This window comes from Gorilla gorilla, chromosome 15, assembly GCF_029281585.2.
Source record: "Gorilla gorilla gorilla isolate KB3781 chromosome 15, NHGRI_mGorGor1-v2.1_pri, whole genome shotgun sequence".
Classification (NCBI taxonomy): domain Eukaryota; kingdom Metazoa; phylum Chordata; class Mammalia; order Primates; family Hominidae; genus Gorilla; species Gorilla gorilla.
This window is the reverse complement of record NC_073239.2, coordinates 92,462,981-92,486,573: the sequence shown is the minus strand read 5'-3', so window position 1 is coordinate 92,486,573 and position 23,593 is coordinate 92,462,981. Positions and strand designations below refer to the sequence as shown.

At 46.0% G+C, this 23,593-nt stretch overlaps 1 protein-coding gene across 6 annotated transcripts in view; it reads right to left on the bottom strand.

The window, feature by feature from the left end:
- FLVCR2 (FLVCR choline and putative heme transporter 2) overlaps positions 1–23,593 on the bottom strand; it is a 70,991-nt gene that overhangs the window by 23,878 nt on the left and 23,520 nt on the right. For all 6 annotated transcript variants that reach the window (XR_002002622.4, XR_008671200.2, XM_004055471.5 and 3 more), the window contains exon 2: positions 3,330–3,471. Coding sequence is in view for 4 of the 6 variants with exons in the window: in XM_004055471.5 (XP_004055519.2) it covers positions 3,330–3,471 (142 nt within the window). In the remaining 2 variants the exon portion in view is untranslated. The remainder of the gene's footprint in view (positions 1–3,329; positions 3,472–23,593) is intronic.

Genomic DNA, 23,593 nt, shown 5'->3' with positions numbered 1-23,593 from the left:
CGTATGCCACCACACCTGGCTAATTTTTTGTATTTTTCATAGAGATGGGTTTTCGCCCTGTTGCCCAGGCTGGTCTCAAACTTCTGAGCTCAAGCGATTTGCATGCCTCAGCCCCCCATAGTGCTGGGATTACAGGTGTGAGCCACCGCACCCGGACTGATTACTTTTGCTTCTCTTTTTTTTTTTTTTTTTTTTTTTGAGACGAAGTCTCGCTCTGTCGCCCAGGCTGGAGCACAGTGGTGTGATCTTCGCTCACTGCAGCCTCCGCCTCCCGGGTTCAAGTGATTCTTGTGCCTCAGCCTCCTGAGTAGCTGGGACCACAGGCATATACCACCAATGCCTGGCTAATTTTTGTATTTTTAGTAGAGACGAGGTTTCACCATTTTGGCTAGGCTGGTCTTGAACTCCTGGCCTCAAGTGATCCACCCACCTTTGCCTCCCAAAGTGCTGGGATTACAGGAATGAGCCACCACACCCAGCCCTGATTATTTTTTTTTAAATCACCTCTGGAAGGCTGAAATCACTGGACCTCCCAGGCAGTGTTCAAAGATCAAGGAAACTCATAATAACCAGCAAATAACATACCACGGAGAACTGAAAAAACACACTAGCAACACATGATGGAAAAGCAGCAAAAGCTAAAGTTTTGGGATTGGTGAGCCCAGTTAATGGCTTAGCGCTGCAGCTCCTCCCAAGGGATGGACTATGTTGCCCATGCTTACCACAGAGCATGGCACGCAGCAGCTGATAAATATTCCCTGAATAAGTGAAAGGGGTCTTTTTCTGCAGAAAAAAAAAAAATGTAGGGTCCATTCCTCGTTTCTCAAAGTCTGAATCAGACCTCTGCCTCTTGATAGAAACAAGAAGATTAACACATGCTTCTCCATTACCTATACTGATCGCCAGTCCATTTTCTAGAGGGCAGATCAGTTTAACTAGTTGTTTGGCTAAAGTGATTCCCCTGTTAAACCCAAATAAGTGGCCAGGAGTGGTGGCTCATGCCTGCAATCCCAGCACTTTGGGAGGCCAAGGCAGGCGGATCACTTGAGGTCGGGAGTTCAAGACTAGCCTGGCCAACATGGTGAAACATCGTGTCTACTAAAAATAGACATGGTAAAACACTGTGTCTACTAAAAATACAAAAATTAGCCAGGTGTGGTGGCATGCACCTGTAGTCCCAGCTACTTGGGAGGCTGAGGCAGGAGAATCACTTGAACCCGGGAGGCGGAGGTTGCAGTGCACCAAGGTTGCGCCACTGTACTCCAGCCTGGGCTACAGAGTGAGACTCTGTGTCAAAAGAAAGAGAAAAATTTCCAAATAAGCACCTTGTGGCCTCCTCCACACCCCAAAAGAATGCTCCTAAAAGGTCATAGATTGTCGCCACTTAGAGGAAGCCATGGAAATGAAGTTTACTCTCCTGGCAGATCAAAGGGGCCCTCCACCCAGAAAATGCCCTTGCACAGACTTCAGAGTCCTGCTTCCTCCTTCTCTAGAAATAGTCCTGGATATTACAGTTGGGAGCCTCTCATCCATTGTCTTGCCTCTTCACCTTCCCTTCAATCGGGGGAAAGAATGTGAGGCAAAAAGTTTGCTTATCTTTACATCAGCAGGTGTTGGCTTAAGGATTTCGCAACCACGAACCAGAATTCAGATAAGATTTTTCAGGTCTTTACTCAATTAGCAACTATCCATCTGTGCTTGATAATAAAATGCCCAAACAGAAATGTCCTACCTCCAGATTTTCAACTGCAAAGGACCAGGCTCTTATCTGCTTGAGAATTTGGAGCTGGACATATAATTTGAAACTCAAAGTCTGGCTAAGAGGCCCCTGGCTGTATCATTCTTCCCCGCTCTCATCCACAGCTCCCTTGCTTCTCACCTTACCAGGAACACCAAGGTCTCTGTCTAACACATTTTGCCAGCTTTTAAATCCATTAGACAGCCTTTCTCATCCTGGATTCTTGGTAGGGAACAATGCAATGAGAACGGTTGAATGAGGTACCCAATTATAGAACTGCTTGACTCTGGAGGTGGGGTCAGTAGGCAGGAATGAAACCTTTAACATGTGAGGTGGAACTTTCAAGTATTAGGAAGAAAGCTGGTTAACCTTTAGACAGGTGACTAACTGAAAATAAAAACCTCTGTCTTGCTGATTCTAAGTTTATCATAGCCCATATAATATCACCCAGCTGAAAAAAAGGGATGTAAAATTATCTTACCAAATACCTCAATCATTAAATGTACATGGATATAAAATATTAACAGTAGTGGCCGGCCGGGTGTGGTGGCTCATGCCTGTAATCCCAGCACTTTGGGAGGCTGAGGCGGGTAGATCACTTGAGGTCAGGAGCTCGAGACCAGCCTGGCCAACATAGTGAAACCCTGTCTCTACTAAAAATACAAAAATTAGCCGGACATGGTGACAGGCACCTGTAATCTCAGCTACTCGAGAGACTGAGGCAGGAGAATCACTTGAACCCAGGAGGCAGAGGTTGCAGTGAGCTGAGATTGTGCCACTGCACTCCAGCCTGGGTGACAGAACAAGACTCCCTCTCCAAAAATAAACAAATAAATAAATAAATAAAACATTAACAGTAGATATCTGAGGTTCGTGGTTGGGATTAACTTGTACAGTGACAAGTTAATGGTCACTCCTTTCTCTATGCTTTTTTGTATTTTCTAGATTTTTCTATAATAAGCATATGTTACTCTTATAATTTTTTAAAAGGCATTAAAGAACTATGATCCCCAAGTACTGTCAGGTTAATCTATGAAATTATTAGTTTTATGGATCAATTTCAGTTTTGTTTTTTTAGAAATTTAGAATAGGGACATAGACAAGCTTAGACTTGAATCCAATCTCTGCCACTTACGAGCTATCTAATCTCAAATAGTTTATATAACTTCCCTTAAGTCTCATTTTTCTCTTTGTTAAATAGGACTGATAGTGGTGCCTCACCGATAGGGCTGTTGACAACTAAATGAAATCAGGCATGCTCAGTACAGTGCTTGTGATGGCCTAAGTGCTCAGTGGGTTTCTTCAAGGGGACTAGCACTCTACCCATTACTTCTGATGAGGTAGGACTGGGGAACTGGTTAATGACAATTAAACCTTTCCTTAGCCACTAACAAAGTGCATAGGACCAGCTACCACTGTGTGGGGATGACTGCCCAGGCTAAAACATTTGAAGAACATAAGAAGCCCAGACTCCAGTTTCTGTAAATATCCATGGTATTTCAGGGCATGTTCACAAGGGTCCCATCAAAGTCAGCAGAATCTCCCTGCCCCTTCGCCCCCTGCTACCCCATCTGTTTACTAATGACCTTACCAATGATGACAAGGATGAGGAGGAGAGTGGCCACACCTCCTATTATATAGAACATGATGCTGATGTGGTAGGCAAGCTCGTCCCGGTCTTCAATGTTGGGTACCAAAACAGGAGGGACCAAGAACCCAATCGCAATTCCAAGCTATAGAAGACAGAGACAACCCAATCACAGTTACCAATGGCCAAGAGGTGACAACACAAATGTAAAGAGATTCCTAATAAGAAATCTAATTTCCAACTTCTAATCCTTCCTAACACTCATGCAGGGATTATTTCTCACCTCAAAACACCAGAGAAATCTTTCTTCTGACTGACATTTTGGCTCATACATCCTTCTGACCACCCTCACTATCAATGCCTATTATAAGAACATGTAGTTGATGGTCTCAGTGCGGGCTGGCTCTTCTCTAGCTGCAAATTGATGAATAATGGTTCCTCTACTCCCGTATCTGGAGTAGACTAAAATAACATTGATCATTATTTTCTTGTGCTACTCAAATTTTTAGTTTCACTGAATCTGTTAACCCAGAGCTGAGCGCCCAGCTGGGGAGAAATGCTATACCCTGCAAGCCCAAGAACTTGCATTCAGTAAGAGTTGGAAGGCTAAAGCTGTTACCACATTTACAAGCATGGAAGCTTCAGTTTATTGTGTGAATAACGTAGTAACTTCTAAAGCATCTGTAGTGTGAAGTCACACATAACTGCATAAATTTATACACATAGGAGATAGGCATGTAAAAAATGGCTATAAACACACACACACTCCCAACAAATTAAACCATTTCTTTTTTTTTCTTTTTCTTTCTTTTTTTTTTTTTTTTAATGGAGTCTCGCTGTGTCGCCTGGCTGGAGTGCAGTGGCGCGATCTCGGCTCACTGCAACCTCCGCCTCCTGGGTTCAAGCAATTCTCCTGCCTCAGCCTCCTGAGCAACTGGAACTACACGCGTGCGCCACGCCTGGCTAATTTTTGTATTTTTAGTAGAGACGGGTTTCACCATGTCGGCCAGGATGGTCTCCATCTCTTGACCTCGTGATCCATCCGCCTTGGCCTCCCAAAGTGCTAAACCATTTCTTATCTGGGTTGGAGTCCAAACTCCAGTGACCGACAGATAACATGACTTGGGTGTTTCCGAGGTCAGAAAGGCTTGGCTTCAGTACTGACTGGCTGTGATACAATTCCCAAAAGCCCTTCTGCTGCACATAATATTGAGGCGGAAATGGGAAAATAGCTTGTGAACTCAGGCAAGCTTCAGATTCCAAGAGTGAAGAAGATGAGTAATTCCTTTGTCGTAAGGTCTCATTTTTCCTTTGTTGTACTTGAAACAGCTACAGGTAAAGAAACAATTTGCTTTCACTCCTCACTTTCACATCATCCATCAACTGCCAATCTGCTGACCCCCGTGATTCGTTTTTCCATCTGTCAATTACAGCCATTCAAGATGTTTACTAGTGGTTCTCAGTTCTGGAATATTCACAAAAGTAGTCACTCAGTTTCTGTGTAGAGTTCTTTATGCCAATATGTAATCAATTAACCAAATGCATCTTTAAAACGTACTCTGCTAGATATTTTAGAAAGTACCAAGAGGTATAAGACAGAGTTTCTGCCTTCAAGGAGCTTAATAATCTGTTAGCAGGAAAAATGTTAAAACAAAAATACAACAGATAACACAACTGGCCATATTTGTGGGTTAAAATGATAGAATATTACAGTTTGAAAGTTCATCTGTAATCCTTTATTATAATTACAAACCAAATAATTACAGGAGAAAACAAAGGCCAAGTGAGGTTAATTGAGCTTTGTGACTTGTTGAGGGTCACCCAGAGTTCTAGCAGAGTGGAGGTGAGAAAGCAGATCTCTTGGCTTCTCTGGCCAGTGCATCCCAGGCTAAGAGCCTGGAGAAAGGTCCAGGCAGGCAGGCTTCTGCAGAACAGAGGCCTCTTTTGTGTCCTTGGAGCTTTAGCTGATTCTTGGTCATACTGGTTTGTCAGAGTCAGGCTTCCTACTGCTCATCTTCAAGACTTTAATTGAAGGTAGAAACCAGCCACAAGCAGAGGGGCAAATGCAACCTTCTTCATAGCTGGGAAGCTGGGCCCATTCCAGCTCATATATGGCCTTCTAAGCACTTTGGAGTTGGAGGTCTGGAAGTTAAGTAGAATCTCCCAGGGTCCCATTTGCAAGAGTGAGGAAAGATACAGACATCATCTGAGGCTCTGTGACTCTTTCATTTCCAAAGGAAAATTAAAGCTCTGAGGTCCCAACACAGGATATCTTAATTCCCAGTTAATCTTCTGCCCCAATAAAGAAATCCTCCCAGCTGGTGCTACACTGTATGCCCTCCTCCTCTGGGGCAGCTGGACTCTGTTCATTCCATCTATACACTAAGCTTGAGTGAGTGCTGTTCCACCCCAACTCCGGCTTTTAAGCCTTCTCCAGGCAGCAGGGTGGATGGGTGGGCCCTAGCAGTGGCCTACAGTAACCCCAGCTGGGCAGCAACACTGTCTCATGGTAACCTTTCTCAAGGAGGAAATTGGCTATGGAGGTACATTTATGCTCAGTGTGGAAAACCAAAACACCAGGATTAGACTGTAAGCTGCTTCCTCTTTTGTTTTTTCAATACATATTTTTTTCCTGCTTCTTAAGAGCAGTGTTTAGGGAGAGTCCATTTCTAGTTCCTAGTATATAGGTCTGTTCCATAGTCATGATGGATGGATGGATGGATGGATGGATGGATGGATGGATGGATGAGCAGATGAACATTGGTGGAAAATCCTGTCTACACAAAGCTAGGAATGACACATCTCTCTATTAAGGTCCAGGTTCTTTCTACATTGTACTCACAGTGGTAAGAAAAAAAAAAATGTGTATGGGAAAGTAAGGAGAGGGTAGGATACCCTAGTGTATCTTGAGCATCTACTATGCGCCGAATATGTAATACACTTTATCTTTTAATTTAACCCCAATAACTTCATTTATTTTAAATTAATTATTATTATTTTCTGAGACGGGGTCTCACTCTGTCACCAGGCCGGAGTGCAGTGGCATGATCTCAGTTCACTGCAACCTCTGCCGCCTCCCAGGTTTAAGTGATTCTCCTACCTCAGCCTCCCAAGTAGCTGGGATTACAGGTGCCCACCAACATGCCTGGCTAATTTTTATATTTTTAGTAGAGACAGGGTTTCCCCATGTTGGCCAGGTTGGTCTCAAACTCCTGACCTCAAGTGATCTGCCTGCCTCGGCCTCCCAAAGCGCTGGAATTACAGGCGTGAGCCACTGCACCCAGCCTATCGCCAATAACTTTGTAACAACAAAAAAGAGAGAGGGCAAAAAAAAAACCAGACCCTGCTGCTCAGCACCCTGCCCAGGGTCACACAGGCAGCTAGCAGAGGAGCTGGGCTCCTAAGCCAGTTCTGTCTGATGTCAGAACCCAGGCTCACTTTGCTGCCTTCCATGAAATGTTGGTGTGATACTAGTCAACACGGAAGTCTACATTTTCACCCATTTGGGTTGTCATTCATTTGACAGGAAACCTCTGGGGTACAAATCAGAGACCTGGGGCCTGAATCAGTGAAACATTAATTTAAAATGTGGGAGAACGGGGCACATGGAGCATTTGGCATCTTTCCTGGAGACCCACCTTGGGAAGGCAAATGAATGAATGTCACTGCTAACTGGTTTTGAGTTGACTTACATCCCTGCACTTGTTCTAGTTTTATCATTCTCAACAAAACACAAAGTCATGGGCAAAATACAAAATTCATGGTCAAACCAAGTCATAGTCTTAGCTCTTCTGGAACATACTTTTCAAAATTAGGCTCTCTTCATTTTTACCCATCCCATAGCAGTATTTCCCAAACTTGTCCCATAACAAACGTCACCAGTACCAACCCCGTTTTTATCCCTCAGGTCTGAGGTGGGTCCTAGGTACCTGTATTTTCATATGCAGGCATCCCCATCTTCATCAAGGGAGTTGGGGAGATACTGGCCTCTGAAAAAGTATGGCTCATGCCTCCTAATAGCTTCCATGCAGCTCTGCTCCTAGCTATTTTCCATGATAGCCAGCCATCTTTGGAAAACGTCCTGCTTAACACCCTGCAGTGACTTCTCCTTGCTTTAAATTAGAGGTAAAAATCCTAAGCACAGCCCACAAGGTTCTGCACATGGGCTCTGTCTAATGGTCTGACCCTTGTCACCAGCTTGTTCCTCAGGACTTTGCTACACTGAACTCCTTTCTGTCTTTCAAGTGACCATGGGGAGTTTGCACCAGCTCCTCTACCTGGACTAGAATCTCTCCCTGCCTTGTTTCAGCTAGTCAGTGCAGATATCCTTCAGGTCTGAGTGCAAATCTTGCTTCCTCAGGAAGGTTGCTCTAATCCCTTACATGAGGTCGGGTTCCTGCATAGGTAATTTTATATTTGTATGATCATTTAATTAATATCTGTCTTCCCAACCAGATTATAAGCTCCATGAGGGCAGGGCTCACACTGATCTCTGGAGGCTGGCACATGATAATACTCATCATAGTAAAATGTATGAGCTTTATGCAGACTATCTCAAGCCTCACAACAACCCCAGAAAGAGGGGTCTAACATCGTCCCAATTTTACAGATGATGAAGCTGAGATGCAGGAAGGCTAACTGACTTGCTCAAGGTCACACAGCTATAGGTAGCAAAGCTGGAGTTTTCAACATACAGTGTTTCAAAGTTAGGTAAGCTTTACAACTATAGTTTACTTCATCCCAATAGAGGGTGTTTACCAAAAAATGTGATGAATGAAGGGATGGAGAGGCAGCCTGGGATATTTAATTTTCATTTTCTATTTTATTTTCACCCTTTCTGCAAACTCAAAGGTGACCTCTAAATGCTACTGTAATGTCAGTAATCAGGAGCGTTTCCAGAGCAAATGTCACAGTTAAAAACATGTCTATGTAGTCTGAGGGCCCTAGGTGACAGGGAGAAGCCATACTTTGAATGATGTCTCACTTGTGATTCTAGCTCATGCATTTGACAGAGCAAGAATAAAACCAGAAAATCATCAGGCTGCATCTGGGGTAAGATTTCCATACCCAACCCATTACACAACACAACACACATGCTATGCCAGCTCTGAGATCCACGGAACCACTGTTTCCCATCCTCTTCCACCATCCACTGTCCCCACCCACCATTCACAAAGCCCTAAGTCACAATTGAATCAGAACCCTAGCACACAGATGCCCTCCTAAATCCTACCTAGTCATGGGGCCAGAAAATGGCCAGGCCATCCAGGGAGGATCCAAGAGCTTCCCCAAAAGGCAAGGCAAGGAGCTCTGTGTCCACACAGTGGTGAGGGCTTCAGTCCAGATGGAACAGGGAAAGAACCAGTAGTCCCCATCTGAGCCTTTTGCTGGGTCCCAGGCACCTTATCCTCTTGACCCAAGCCACTGGCAAGGTGGATCCTGCTCTTGTTAGGAGACAACAACCTCCACAAACAGGTTCTCGCCTACTGAAACTCATTCCTCTCCCAACGTGCTGTGCTATTCAGACAAAGGCAAGCCCACCCTCACCCCTAGGGCTGGGCCCCAATTTGCTCAAACCAATTGGCTCATTCCTCTCCCCTGGGCATAATCACTGGGTATGGCTGGACATGTTCCCTTAGATTTCAGAGCTCTCAGGAGCTATCTTCCTAGTGCTGAGTCAAAAAAGTCCATACTCCATAAACATGTAAAATGCCATGTATCAATTAAAAAATATATATATGTATGTAACCCTTTATTGAGCCAGCAGCTTTCTTTGCACCAGAGTCCCTGAGGCTGAAGGCTTCCATCAAATTTGGTCCCTTTATGACCTAATCTGGGGCTTGCCTCATGCCCATGCTATGCTATTTATATTTTTTAAATTTAAAAAAAAATTTTTTTTTGAGACGGAGTCTCACTCTGTCGCCAGGCTGGAGTGCAGTGGCGCAATCTTGGCTCACTGCAACCTCCGCCTCCTGGGTTCAAGCAATTCTCCCACCTCAGCCTCCCAAGTAGCTGGAACTACAAGATCATGACACCATGCCTGGCTGATTTTTTAATTTTTTGTGGAATTGGGGTCTCTCACTGTGTTGCCTAGGCTGGTCTCAAGTGGTCTTCCAATCTCAGCTTCCCAAAATATTGAGATTACAGGTATGAGCCACCATAACTGACCTTATGCAATTTATTTTATTTTATTTTATTTTATTCATTTTTTTTTTTTTTTTTTTTGAGATGGAGACTCACTCTGCCGCCCAGGCTGGAGTGCAGTGGAGCGATCTCGGCTCACTGCAAGCTCCATCTCCCGGGTTCATGCCATTCTCCTGCCTCAGCTTCCCGAGTAGCTGGGATTACAGGTTCCCGCCACCACACCTGGCTAATTTTTTTTTTTTTTTTTTTTTTTTTTTGTATTTTTAGTAGAGACAGGGTTTCATGTGTTAGCCAGGATGGTCTCAATCTCCTGACCTTGTGATCCGCCCGCCTTGGCCTCCCAAAATGCTGGGATTATAGGCATGAGCCATGACGCCCAGCCGGCCTTATGCTTTTTTAAATGAATCTCCCACTTCTCCTTTCTGCTTCAACATTCCTCAGAGACATCATCATACTAATATAGTGCTTAAGGGCTCAGGGTCAGGGGTCAGAAAGATCTCAATTCAAATCTCGGCCCTACCAGTCACTAGAGCTTGGCAAGTTAATTGACCTCTCTGTGTGTTTCCTAATCCACAAGAGGAAGAAAATACCATCTAGCTCACCGGGCTGAGGCTCACTCCCTGTCTGCAGGGTTGGCCCTTTCCCACACACTCTCACACGGCAGAGGTTACAGGCAGCAGAGGCCACTGGGACTCCCAAGATGCACTTGGTTTATTTGGGGAAGTCATACAAACCATCATCCTACCCTGGTTCTGCTTCACTTCCTTCTCTGGCTCCATCTGCGTGTCCTTCCTCAATTATCTTAGTCATCTTTGACTCTGCCCTCTTATATGCACTTCGTCTCAGATCCTCCCAAACCCTTCTGCAAAGTCCTCTTTGAATCTGCCCTGTCCCACTTCAGCCCTTTCTGCCTTTCTCCCAGGCAACTGTGATCTCTCCTCTGCCCGACCTGCATGATGTACTCACATTCATGGTCCTTGGCGTTGCATTGACCCCACCGTCCCTGCTCAAAGACCTTCAAGGTGTCAGCCCTCTCAGAGGAAGGAAGCAGGTCCAAACCCCTCAGCTACTGTTCTTAGCCATTGATTTGGTTTGGCTCTGTGTCCCCACTCAAATCTCATCTCGAATTGTAATCCCCATGTGCCAAGGAAGGGGCCTGGTGGGAGGTGACTGGATCATGGGGGCAGTTTCTCCCATGGTATTCTCATGGTAGTGAGTTCTCACAAGACCTGATGGTTAGAAAAATGTTTGACAGTTCCTCCTTCAGACGCTCTCTCTCTCGCTCTCTTGCCTACCACCATGTAAGATGTGCCTGTTTCCCCTTCCACCATGATTGTAAGTTTCCTGAGGCCTCCCTAGCCATTTGGAACAGTGAGTCAATTAAACCTCTTTTCTTTATAAATTACCCAGTCTCAAGCAGTTCTTTATCACAGCGTGAAAACAGACGAATACAGCCGTCTTTGCTAGTTTCAACCTTCCTTTCCAGACCCTTCTCTTCTGTATCCCTATAAATCCCCTATATTTCAGCCAGATTGAACAAGTCATGATTTCAACCTTCCATCATCTCGTCTATACCTTTATCCCAAGTTATCCCCTTTTTAATCTTTCAGAGCCCATCACCATGTGAATTCTCTCACAGAGCTTTCCTTGACGATCCTCACTAGGCGTGATTGCCTTGCTCTAATTTCCTCTAATCTTTGGGTTGTCAGTCATTTTTCTGATACTTGCTAGTCTGGTGCTTACTCCATACATGGTTGTTGAAAGAATGAGCTGCAGTTAACTGGCATGTCAGGAAAGCACCATTGCCACTGCACATTTGTCATGTGAGCCCAGAACTGTGGAAAGATGTGGTTGGAAATTTAAGTCTAGACAAGGTTCTCAGAGAAAGTTTGATACTTTAAAAAGCATGGTTGAGGATCCTTTTAAAATAAGAGCCTCATAAAAGATACATTGAGGTTCAATCTAGACTTCCACACATTGGATTACTGTAAGCCCATCAACCCAAATGAGCAATTTTAAAGCACTCAGTATGATGCTGTCCTTGCCAAAGGATGTTTTACATGATACGGTTATTAGGTAAATGTGTATATCTACATACCTCTATGCACACTACCAATGATTTTATGGCCTAAAGATTAATCTGAAGTTAAGTTCACAGAGTAGGGCAGCTGAGGAAAACTTCAGCTGCACAGACAACTTGGGAGAAAGTGTTACTATGTAAAGGGGCATGATAGGTTTGGATGTTGTCCCCTCTAAAGCTCATGTTGAGGCTGGATGTGGTGGCTCAATGCCTATAATCCCAGCACTTTGGGAGGCCAAGGTGGGTGGATCACTTGAGGTCAGGAGTTTGAGACCAGCCTGGCCAACCTGGTGAAACCCTATCTCTACTAAAAATACAAAAATTAGCCGGGCATGGTGATGTGCACCTGTAATCCCAGCTACTGGAGAGGCTGAGGCAGGAGAATCGCTTGAACCCGGGAGGAAGAGGTTGCAGTGGGCCAAGATGTGCCACTGCACTCCAGCCTGGGCAACAGAGCAAGACTCCATCTCAAAAAAAGAAAAAAGAAAAAGAAAAAGAAATCTCATGTTGAATTGTAATCTCCAGTGTTGGAGGTGGGGCCTGGTGGTGATTGGGTCAGGGGGGCAGATTTCTCATGAATGGTTTAGTGCCATCATCATTCCCTTGGTGCTCTCCTTGCAATAATGAGTTCTCCTAAGATCTGGTTGTTTACACCTGTGTGGCATCTTCCCCCTCACTCTCTCTTGCTCCTACTCTTGCCATGTGACACCCTAGCTCCATCATTGCCTTTCACCATGATTGGACGCTTCCTAAGGCCCCGCCAGAAGTCAAGCAGATGCTGGCACCATGCTTCCTGTACAGCCTGCAGAACCGTGAGCCAATTAAACCTCTTTTCTTTATATATCACCCAGCCTCAGATATTACTTTACAGCGATCCAAAACGGACTAACACAAGCTCCATCTCCCAGGACCATGTCCACCTGGGGAATTATGTGCAAGTGACTTCCACACTCATTGCCCATGCCCACACAGTGCTGTGTGCATTGAAACACCACAAAGCTGGTACTATTTAGGCAAGTCCATAATTCTGTTGCTATAAATACTGCTCTCTACCCCTTGGCCAGCATCATTTAGATGTTTGCTTATACCTGCTAGTGAATAACTGATCTAGCAACATGGAGAATAAACAAGGGCTCCAAGACCTCAAGTGGAAGAGACCAGGCTAGAGTGAAAGCACTCTGCCAGGCAAGCTACCTTGGGACATGTAGTCGAGGTTTGGCAGGGGGTCTTGGGACTGAGTCTGCGGATGCCCCAGAAAGAAGCAAGGAGAGTCCAAGGTGGCTGCTGGGGCTGCAAGACACTGCAAAACTAAGAACCCAGAGCTTGAGCTTAATCATGAGAATGAGCCCTGAGCACCCAGGAATGCCAGGCGGCTCCACGGTAACCGATAATGTCCAGGCAAAGACTGCTCATATGACTGTTATTTGTGAAATCTCCAAATCCAAGGCTTCTTTTGAAAAGGTCAACTCGGGATCAAGGAGGTAGCAGGCCTTCAGAGACAAAGACAATCTAAACAACCTCATTGATTTGGTGGAAAATCACTCAGGAAGGGGGTTTATGGATTTAAAGGCTAAGCTAAGATCTCTAAGAACTTAGGGAGTAGGGTTACAGCTGGCCAACTCCAGACTTCCTTTGAGCTCCCGCCCCTATCACAGGGTTTGTCCTGAAAGCTGTGATTATGCTGATGGCTTTTACTGCCCTGACTCCTGGATTCCCTCAGTTCTTTGGGTGAAAGACGTTAGAGAAATGCAGGAAGCAGCAGCTACTGAAATTAGGATAGCCTACAATCATTGATCCCTAGGGAAGATAATAATAGCGATGAGAGCTGATACACTGTGCTCAAAGCACCCTATAAATATATATACTCTTTGAATCATTTTATTTTTTAATTATTAATTTTTTTCTTTTGGGGGGCAACACTTCACTCCATAAAATAGAAGGCGTGCTCCCCTAATGTCTATTTTAAAGTGGAGGAAATTGGCATTTAAGTAGCTTGCCCAAGGTCACATAACAGTAAGCGATGAGGCTGAACTTCAAGCTCTGGCCATCAGTACTAATCTGTACTCTTATCCATTAGGTTAAAGGCGCTGGTCTTAAATGTTACTCAAACCAGGAGGAAGGAGGTGAATATGTACTGAGTGTCTGCTATGTGTTAGACAGCATGCTAAAGGCTTTTTCACATGATATTTCATCTATGCCCTCACAACTACCCCCTGAAGTTGGCACCATCATCTCTGGTTTGGGTTTTGTTTGTGGGTTTTTTTGTTTGTTTGTTTGTTTGTTCGTTTGTGAGACAGGGTCTCACTCTGTTGCCCAGGCTAGTGCAGTGGTGCGATCTCGGCTCACTGAAGCTTCTACTTCCCTGGCTCAAGCAATCCTCTCACCTCAGCCTCCCAAGTAGCTGTGACCACAGACATGCGCCACCACACCTGGCTAATTTTTTGTATTTTTAGGAGAGACGGGGTTTCATCATGTTGCCCAGGCTGGTCTCGAACTCCTGGGCTCAAGCAATTCACCTGCCTCGGCCTCCCAAAGCACTGGGATTACAGGCATGAGCCACTGTGCCTTGGCCTCTGGTTTGGTTTTTACAGATGAGAAAGCCTCTATAATTTGCCCAAGGTCAAAACAGCTTCTCCTGGCAAAACTGAGATTCACACCGTTGGCTATCTGACTCCAAAGCCCTCAACGGACAAGGTGAATGCCACAGAAAAGTGACTGCCCTCAAACACCCGACACTCCCTCCAGTCTCATATGCTCCATTCTGTAGTTCAAATGTCCCCAAATGTGTAGCTGTTGGAGGAAGCAAGGGTGAGAGGTGTCTCCAGCTACAGTTTGGTTTCTTTGCCACAGTTACACTTTACAGGTTTCCTGTTTTTATGTCATGCTTAGTTTTGTTTCTTTTTGTGTAGTGTGTTGTCTCCCAAACTAGACTGTTAGTACCTTGAGAACAGGGACATTGACTCACATTTGCTCATGTGACCCTTCCGCATACCACGTCTGACACAATCACAAGAACAGAGACAGCACTCAGGAAATATTTTCTGAGTGAAGAAATGACTCTTAGAACTGTGCAGCTCAAACCTCACTCAAGTCTTTCCAGGCTGCTCTGCAGTAAACAAGTTGGGCACAGTAGCAGTTTGCTGCATTGTAAGAGTTTAACCACCCAAAGCAAGTAGATGCCAGATGAAATGACCTAAGGAAGCCCCCAGACAGGGAAGACCTCTCATTTGGGGTGCCCCAAGATCAGGAGTGGAGGGGATTCGAATGCAGACCAATCAACTTCTCACCCTTAGACCTACACTCAGTATTTATTGAGCACCTGCTGCATACTAGGCACCCTACTCAGAAGGGAAGAGAAAGATGCAAGACAAGGAGCTCACTCTCACCCGGTTTATAACGTAATATACCTTGATCTTGACCTACAGCCTTGGTGTTGGGTTTCCTCCTCATCTTTGTGGGGGGTGCAAGTTAGCTGAAGAGCAGAGATACACTAGGCTGTAAACAGAGAAGTTGCTAAGTTTAGGTGAAGAAAATGAGTTTTACAAGGAAAGTTTTCTGATTAAAGAAAAAAAAAAAGGAACACTGACAAAGGCCGTATTTTATTTTTTTAGCTAAGCCCAGTATTTATGCTTGCTTTCTGTCATCATGAACTCAGGAGCTTCCTGGAACACACTCCTCCTTTTAAGGACTTGGTGTTCCCCTTGAAGTTGTCCTCATGGTGAACTCCACAAAGGGCCAGCCTAGGTCTACTTTGGGTGCAGAAGTGAAGAATCCACTGCCTTTTCTTTCGGTGAGAGAACAAATCACTGTCACTTCAATACACTAATGTCCCTCTAGCTGACTGTGCTGAAAGCCAGTGGTCACAGAACTTCCCCATGACTCGGCTAGGAAGGAGGAAAAATGAGTGGGTGTCTTTCAAACCACCCGGCCAGCTGAGATCACATCAGATCACATCATGCAAATCTTAGTCCAAAGTTTTCACATTTGAAGTAGGCGATGTGCAAAGCGCCATTCAAATGCTTTGGCACTGATTGCCCACCAATTCTGTCCCAGACACCAGCAATCAACAGCCAACAGAGGGATTCTCCGGTCTTCTGCATTCCCTTAACACTAACCCCCCATCTATCCCCCCAACTCAAACGTGCCACTCCCTGACCTTTGACAGATAAAACAGCCCAAAGGAGAATAATTGTCTCCCTTGTCTGCAAGGCAACATTCTGGCATTCCTAAAAGGGATGCTCACGTAACTACCAATGTTTCTAATCCTCCCATGTTTCCTTCTAAATCTGGATGGACTTTCTGGTAATAGCCCTCCTATTCTGATTTTTTCAGGGGTAAAACCCTGCCAGTTACTTACTGGCAGGCCCTGGAAGAGTTGCTGCTTCATGGACTGCCATGGACAAAACCCAGTTCCTCTGGAGTGTGCACTTCAAGAAACAGATAGGATGGGACCCATGTAGCTTTTTCCTAAGAAGCCAACTTCATAAGTTAACTAAGCTTGCCTCAGGATCCCAGACAGACAGCTGGAAAGAAAAAGAAATCTAAAGCTTACACCAAAAAAACTATTAGTCACTCACATCTATAACACCCTGAGAGAGAGAAAGAGAGAGATTGCAGCACCATTAGATCTGGCCCTGTTATTTAGGGAGTTACTCAGGGACCTGCTTAGCTAAAAACATCTCCTAATATCCTGCTCTGAAGTCACCTGCCCTCCTACTTGGGCTGACATTTGCACCATTAGCCGCTCCGGTGTGACTGGCTTATAGTGTAATCTCTCTTCCCTTCAATGTGAACTCTACAAGAACAGAGGGCTATTGCCAACAGGGACCTTCCCTTTCCCATTCATTGCTGCATCCCCAGCTGTGAAAATGTTTGTTGTTTGGCACAGAGTAGATGCTCAATAATATTTGTTCAATAAATAAAATAAAGGCTATGGTGCATTGTCTAAAAAAAAAAAAAATGACAGGCCAAGGGGAGGAGAGCCTTCTTTAGTGGCTTTCATTTCTCTCATTGCCTGCTGTCAACTGGAAAGACATAGGGAAGCTGGCTGGAGGGGATGCAATTCAGGACAAGCAGGATTCAAGGAACTTGTTGTAGAACAGAGACAAAGATGTGATAGCCAGGGGACTGTGTGGGTTATTTGCAAGGGACAGAGGTCTGGCCCAGGATGGGGGCACACTAATAAAGGACATGGCTTTTGGTGGGGCAGCATGAGAATACGGGGGCAGCCATACCCAGGGAAGACAATGAGGAACCTTCCTCCCTAAGGAGAGATAGAAGAATTCTGGAGACAGAAACTTGTCGAACGGAAACTGCAACATCTTCCTAAGGGTTCCAACATCTTCACAAGGGCTGTCCAAGCCCTACCGATCCCCATTTGTTACCATTGATCACTGCCACTTGCTAACTGTGAGGGGCTGCAAGAAAACTTGGTGCCATTTGCTAACTGTGAGGGGCTGCGAGAAAACTTGGTAGGGCCAGGACCACCATGCCCTTAGGATAAAACTTCTCACTCCCAGGCCTATGTCCTGAGGGTGGGGATGAATCAGTTCTGTGCTATGCCACCACAGCCATTTTCCTACACTGAAGAGAGGAACCATCCTAGGCACACATAGACTCAAACGTTGCATCGTGCCACTCCTGGCAAAAGGCCCTTCTGCAGCAAGCGGTCAGTTTCCTGGAATGAAAAAGAACCAGAATGCTCCACAGGATTCCTGGAGCTGCCAAACAGCTCAGCTCAAGAGGATCAAATCAGCAAGTATAGCTTCCTTTCTTTGCCAATGAGAGGAAGGCTTTGAAACCCAGAAGCTCTGAGAGAGTCTCCTACGGTAAGGATGATGGAGCTTATCCTGAACCATGAGCTGGTGTAAAGGCAGGAGTGCTGAGCCCTCTACATGGAGGGCATGGCCCCCAATCCAGGCAGGACACGATGTGTGTCTAGAGAAGCCCTTTTTATTCTACTGTCAAAGGGCAAGTCCAGAGTATTTTTTAATTTTTTAGATGAGGTCTCACACTGTTGCCCAGGCTGGAGTGCAGTGGTGCAATTATTGCTCACTGTAACCTCAGACTCCTGGGCTCAAGTGATCCTCTCTAGCTCCCAAGTAGCTAGAACTACAGGCATGTGCCACCACACCCAACCAACTTTTTAACTGTTTTTGTAGAGTTGGAGTCTCACTATGTTGCGAAGACTGGCCTTAAACTCCTGGCATCAAGTGATTCTCCCACCTCAACCTCCCTAAGTGCTAGGATTACAGGTGTGAACCACCACACCGAGCCCCCTTTTTTTTTTGAGTTCAAGAAAGGGCACTAAAAGTCAACACTGGCAAAATATTTCACCATTTTCAAGGCACCTACACATCCAATATATTACCAGAGCCTCAAAACCACCCAGTGAGATCAAGAGCAGGATGCCCAAAGTCCAGACGAGGAAGCAGAGTCCTGTCAGGGCCAAACTGTCTTCTCTACTTCATAACTGAGTTGAAGCAACTTGAAGTCACAGAGCTAATCATCAACATCGAGACTTCTGAGGTTCCATTCCCAGCCCAGCTCTCTTCCCATGGAACCTTGCTGAGTCTCAAAAAGGCACAAAGCAGCTTCATATCCCCAGAAGACATGGTCTGAGACTCAGGATGATCCAGAACCACTTCTGGTTTGGAGCCAGCCAATTCATGAATCACTGTTTGCTCAAATAAACTCTTAAAAAAATTTTAATTGCACCTCCGTTTAGCTTTTTTAACACTAGAATGTTGTAGAACATGAGTTTGGTAGAGAGGGAAAAGATAGATGTGGATTCAGTAAATGTTTACAGAGGGCTTACTTGGTTCCAGGAGCTGTTTCACATAGACATTGCCTCATTTAGCTTTCATGGCAACCCTGTGAGGCAGGCATTCTTGCTATAGAAAAAAAAGCTGATGCCCAAAGAGGACAGGTATCCTGCTGGAGGCCCCAAACATGGCTGCTGGGTCCAGCTTCCATGGCTTCTATACCAGGAGTTTTCAAACTTCAGTGGGCATCAGATTCCCTAGAAGGAGAATCAAAAATACATATTCCTGGGTCCCAACCTAGAGGAGCTAATTCCTTGGGTCTGCTCTGGTGCCCAGGAATTTGCTTTTTTTTTTTCTTAAGACAGGGTCTCACTCTGTCCCTTAGGCTGGAGTGAGGTGGCATGATCTTGGCTCACTGCAACCTCCACCTCCCAGGCTCAGGTGATCCCCCCACCTCAGCCGATCCCCCCACCTCAGCCTCCTGGGTAGCTAGTACTACAGGCATGCACCACCAGGCCTGGCTAATTTTTTGTAAAGACGGGGTTTTTGCATGTTGCCCAGGCTGGTTTCCAACTCCTGGACTCAAGCAATCCTCCTGCCTTGGCCTCCCAAAGGGCTGGGATTGTAGGTGTGAGTCTCTGAATTTGCATTTTTACTGAACACCCAGGTGGTTCTGGTGCAGAGACTCATGCAGCATACTTGAGAAACAATTGATTTCCACCACTCTGAGGAAGGAAATCAAGAGAATTCTCAGCTGCTGGCTTCCCCTACGTACCCTAGGCAGGAATGGTGGGAGAGAGGTGTGTTCGTGTCTAGCTTCTCAGCAGAGAAGGGATGAATCCTGGGTGTGCTCAAATGGGTGTCTCCACAAACCTGTCCAGCACCCAACAAGAAGCCCGGGATAAAGGTCTAAGGAGGGCTGGCCTGCTCAAAAGGCAGCTACTACCCCAAACAGGCTTGAGAATGAACCCTGCTTTAACATGGATGCCTCACCAGGGTGCTGGCTCACGTCTGTAATCCCAGCACTTTGGGAGACAGAGGAGGGCAAATCACTCGAGCCCAGGAGTTCAAGACCAGCCCTGGCAACGTGGCAAAACCCCATCTCTACAAAAAAATACAAAAATTGGCCAGGCGTGGTAGCATGAGCCTGTAGTTCCAGCTACTCGAAAGGATGAGGTGAGGTGGGAGGATCACCTGAGCCCGGGGAGGTTGAGGCTACAGTGAGCCGTGATCATGCCACTGCACTCCAGCCCGGGTGACAGACTGAGACACTGTTTCAAAAAACGAAACAAAAGCCCACGAATGCCTTATGCCTGCTCACCTCCTATGTTTTCCAGTAGATGAACACAGCAAATAGACTTGCATACAGACAGCTACCTCTAGAGCCGCCAAAGGAGACCCAGCCATGTCAACCCAGTCATTGTATGCAGAAATCAGGAATTTCCAGGGGAGAGAAGAAGAAAAAAAGGAGAAAACCAGCCCCCAACCTTGCTCCAGCTTCTGTGTCCCTCTTTTCCGGAGCTGGCAGGGCTGTGCAATCAAAATCAGCCTCCTGGAACTGAAAAACACTTGTGTTCAACTCCTTTCTGGAGAAGCAATCGGAGGGGAGCCAAAGCAAACACTCCTCCCTCCTGAGGCTCCGGACACACGGCTGAACCCAAAGAAGTTGGGAAGGAAGTAAGACCTATCCTCACCTCCTATCTCACGCTTCTACAAACACAGATGGTGCTGCTGTTATCTGCGCTCATGCTGGGACAAGGCTGTGTCTTGAATTGTGTTGGGGTGAGAGGCTGAGCTCAAGTTTTTGCACAGCATGAAAAAGGAAAGATGCCTGTAATCAAGCCAGAAAGCAGAAGTGTCTGGCTGGGCCACCAGGGCTTACAGGGTGCCCTCCCACCTATGAATGACTCACCAAAGAAAAAGGCCCTTAGCTCTGTAGAATCGAGGGAGGGGAGATATTCCACTGGGTTAACTTGGGAATGGTGCTAGGTAGAAGTCAGGAGGTCAAGAAAGAAAGAAGAGGAAACACCAGATATCACCTTAACCCTACGGTGATGGTGGTGCTGGTGGTGGTTGTTGTTGTTTTAATCATCCTTGATAGCACTCCAACCTACATCCTGCAATCCACACAGGGCTGTTTGATGTTGAGGCTTGGGGGGAGTTCAAGTCAAGGGAAGGACATCCTGTTAACAGCATTGTTGGAAAAAGATCAAGAACCAGGAGACGGAAAATAGCTGTGAACACCTGATAAGCCTGGGCTCCCCCACCCGGTCCCCCTACCCCTGCCCGCTTCCTTCAGTCTTAGGTTTGTGAGACTAAAGTCTTGTGCACAGGCATAGGGGTTGACCCAGTGAGTATCTGTGTCACCCCAGAGTCTCCAAAGTCTTCATCACCGCACTCTGGGAATATTACACCAACTTCCTGCACCCGTATTGCTTTCAGTTTAAGTAGCTCTCAAGAGGCACAAGTCTCCATCAGGATACTACTGGGATACTTCCTGGAATGGCCCAACCTCCCCTGTGTACCAACTCCTGGTCACTTCACTCATTAAGAATCAGCTCAACTTTCACCTTAAGGAAGCTGCCCTGCTTGTCCACACTGCACCCACACTGGGGCAATGTCTGGTAGTATTAGGAGAGGTTTCAGTATTGGCCTCTCTTTCTAGATCCAGAACCAACAGAAGACAGAGGCAATTACCTTTATTGATGATGGTACTGAAAACATCTGTTCTTTATTTAATACTTTTTTTTTTTTAGGTAGAGACAGGGATCTTACTATGTTGCCCAGGCTGGTCTTGAACTCCTAGGCTTAAGCAATCCTCCCTCTTGGCCTCTCAAAGTGCTGAGATTACAGGCATGTGCCATGACAGCAGACCTCATTTAGCACTTCTTATCTGAGAAACTACTATCTAAATGCTGTCCACATATTGTCTCATTGAATCCCTTCCTGTAGCTTCTGCAGTTGCCAGTATGAATGCTATTTTACCAAAGAAGCCCAAACCTATGAAAGTTATGAGACTTGTCAAAGGGTATGCAGCAGGTCTAGCGACAATATTCTCCCATCCAAGTACTAACCAGGCCTGACCCTGCTTAGCTTCCGAGATCAAACAAGATCGGGTGCATTCAGGGTGGTATGGCCGTAGACGACAGTATTCTCAACACCCTCGGCCTGGCACAGTCCAACGCACACTGTAAGGATTCAGTAGCTTTTTCCACATAAGGAATAAGAACAAGTCACATCAAGAAGACAACCCAGGCATGAGAATCTTCTCCTCCAACCACCTGAACTCTCAGTTAACTGACTGGTCATCTTAATTTCTTTCAGGAAGTGAAAACTTGTTAATTTGCCCATCCATCTGCAAGCAGCTGCTATGCCCAGGGCCTTGCTCTGAGACACAGGACAGATGTGTCAGTGAAACAGGAAATTTTCCTTGACCCCATTGTGGGCTTCATGACAGGGGTGCCTCACTTAGCCCTCAGTTCTCAACCCCTCAAGGGAGCGGGAGCACACAGGCAAGCGGGCACAGGAGCTGGAGTGATCGCTTTTGGGCACCAGCAGGAGAAAAACTCCATGCGGGTACTGCGGCAGCATCTAAGGGGGGAGTATCTGTGACCCCTGAAGCTCCAGAGTGTGTTTGTTACACTGCGCTCCTTTAGCTTAAGTGTTTAACAGCTCAATAGACCCTCTGCCTTTTCATGAGGGCAGAGAGCCAGTGTGACAGCTTTCTCTATCCTGAGCTCTTACCTGGCATCCAGGAAAAAAATCAGATAGCACAAATGAATTGAAGGATAGTAAATGCAGAGGATTTTATTGCCGATAGAAGTGGCTGTCAGTGGGAAGGGGAGCTGGAAAGCAGATGGAGCAGGAAGGTATTCTACCCCTGAGGTCTGGCTGTCCCCAGCTGGACTCTTCTCTGAAGTCCCGCTGTCCAACCGTCCCTCTAAAGTAAAGCTGCTTCTCTCTGATGTCTGGCTAATGCTTCTCCCCTTCTCTGCTCTCTGTCAGTAGAGCCTGGGGGTTTTAAGGCTATAGGATGGGGGTTGGCCAGGAGTGGTTTTGGAAAAGGCAACATTCCAGCAGGAAAATGATGTAAAGTTCTCACTTTGGGCTGGGGTTTCAGGCTTGAGGGTGGGGCCCTCGCCACGGACCCCACCCTTTTCTGCCTAGAATTTCTCTGCCTCCTGTCCCTATCATCAGCCAAGGTTCTGGCCCTCTGGAAGTTTCCAATTTAGTAGGAAGATGTGGAGATGGAGGGGAGGTGGACAAGAGAAGGGATAAGGAAGAAGGAGAAATAGATGAACCACCAGAAAACAAAGGCCAGTGTTGGAACAGACCCAGCAGGTACACACGCTTGGGAATGCATTCTTTAGAGCATAAAGGCTGATGTGGATGAGGGCAGCAGGGGAACAGGGGTTCCAGCTAGAAGGGAACACCTCAAAAGCAGAGTATCTTTTGTTCGTTTGCTTGGTGGTGGTGAAATATACACAATTGTTGATTTTTAAGCAATTTTTAACTGTATAGTTCAGCAGCGTTAAGTACATTCACACTATTGTGCAACCATCACCTCCATCCATTTCTAGAACTTTTTTCATCTTCCCAATCTGAAACTCTGTACCCATTAAACAGTAACTCTCCATTCTCTCCTTCCCTCAGCTTCTGACAATCACCATTCTACTTTCTGTTTCTACTCCAGGTAACTGTGGTATAATAAAAATATTATTTGGTCTTTGTCCTCTGTTCTTGGTACAGAGCTACAAAAATCCTTGGGATTTCCTGAGTGATAGGAATATCTCATCATTTCCTAAGGGGCCCCTTTCCAAGACACCAGAGTTTATGCTAATGAGGTGACATAGGTAGCCCTCTTAGATAGCCTCAGGAGGGGGCTGGTCACCAGAAAGACCAGGGATTAGAACTTGGAAATGTACAACCCCATCCCTCTACCCCCTCCAGGGAGTTTATGCTAATGAGGCAACATAGGTAGCACTCCTAGGTGGCCTCAGAAGGGGGCTGGTCACCAGAAAGATCATGGATTAGAACTTGGAAATGTACAACCCCATCCCCCTACCCACTCCAGGGAGGGTAGGGGAGGGGAGGGGGCTAGAGACCGTGCTGGATAAAATCTCTTGAACAGTTGAGTTTCAGAGAGCTTCTGGTTGGTGAGCACATCCAGGTGCTGAGAAGGTGGCAGGATAGGGCTTGGAAGCTCCACAGCCCCCATCCCCATTTCCTGCCCTATGCATCTCTTCCATTTGGCTGTTTCTGAGTTGTATCCTTTATAA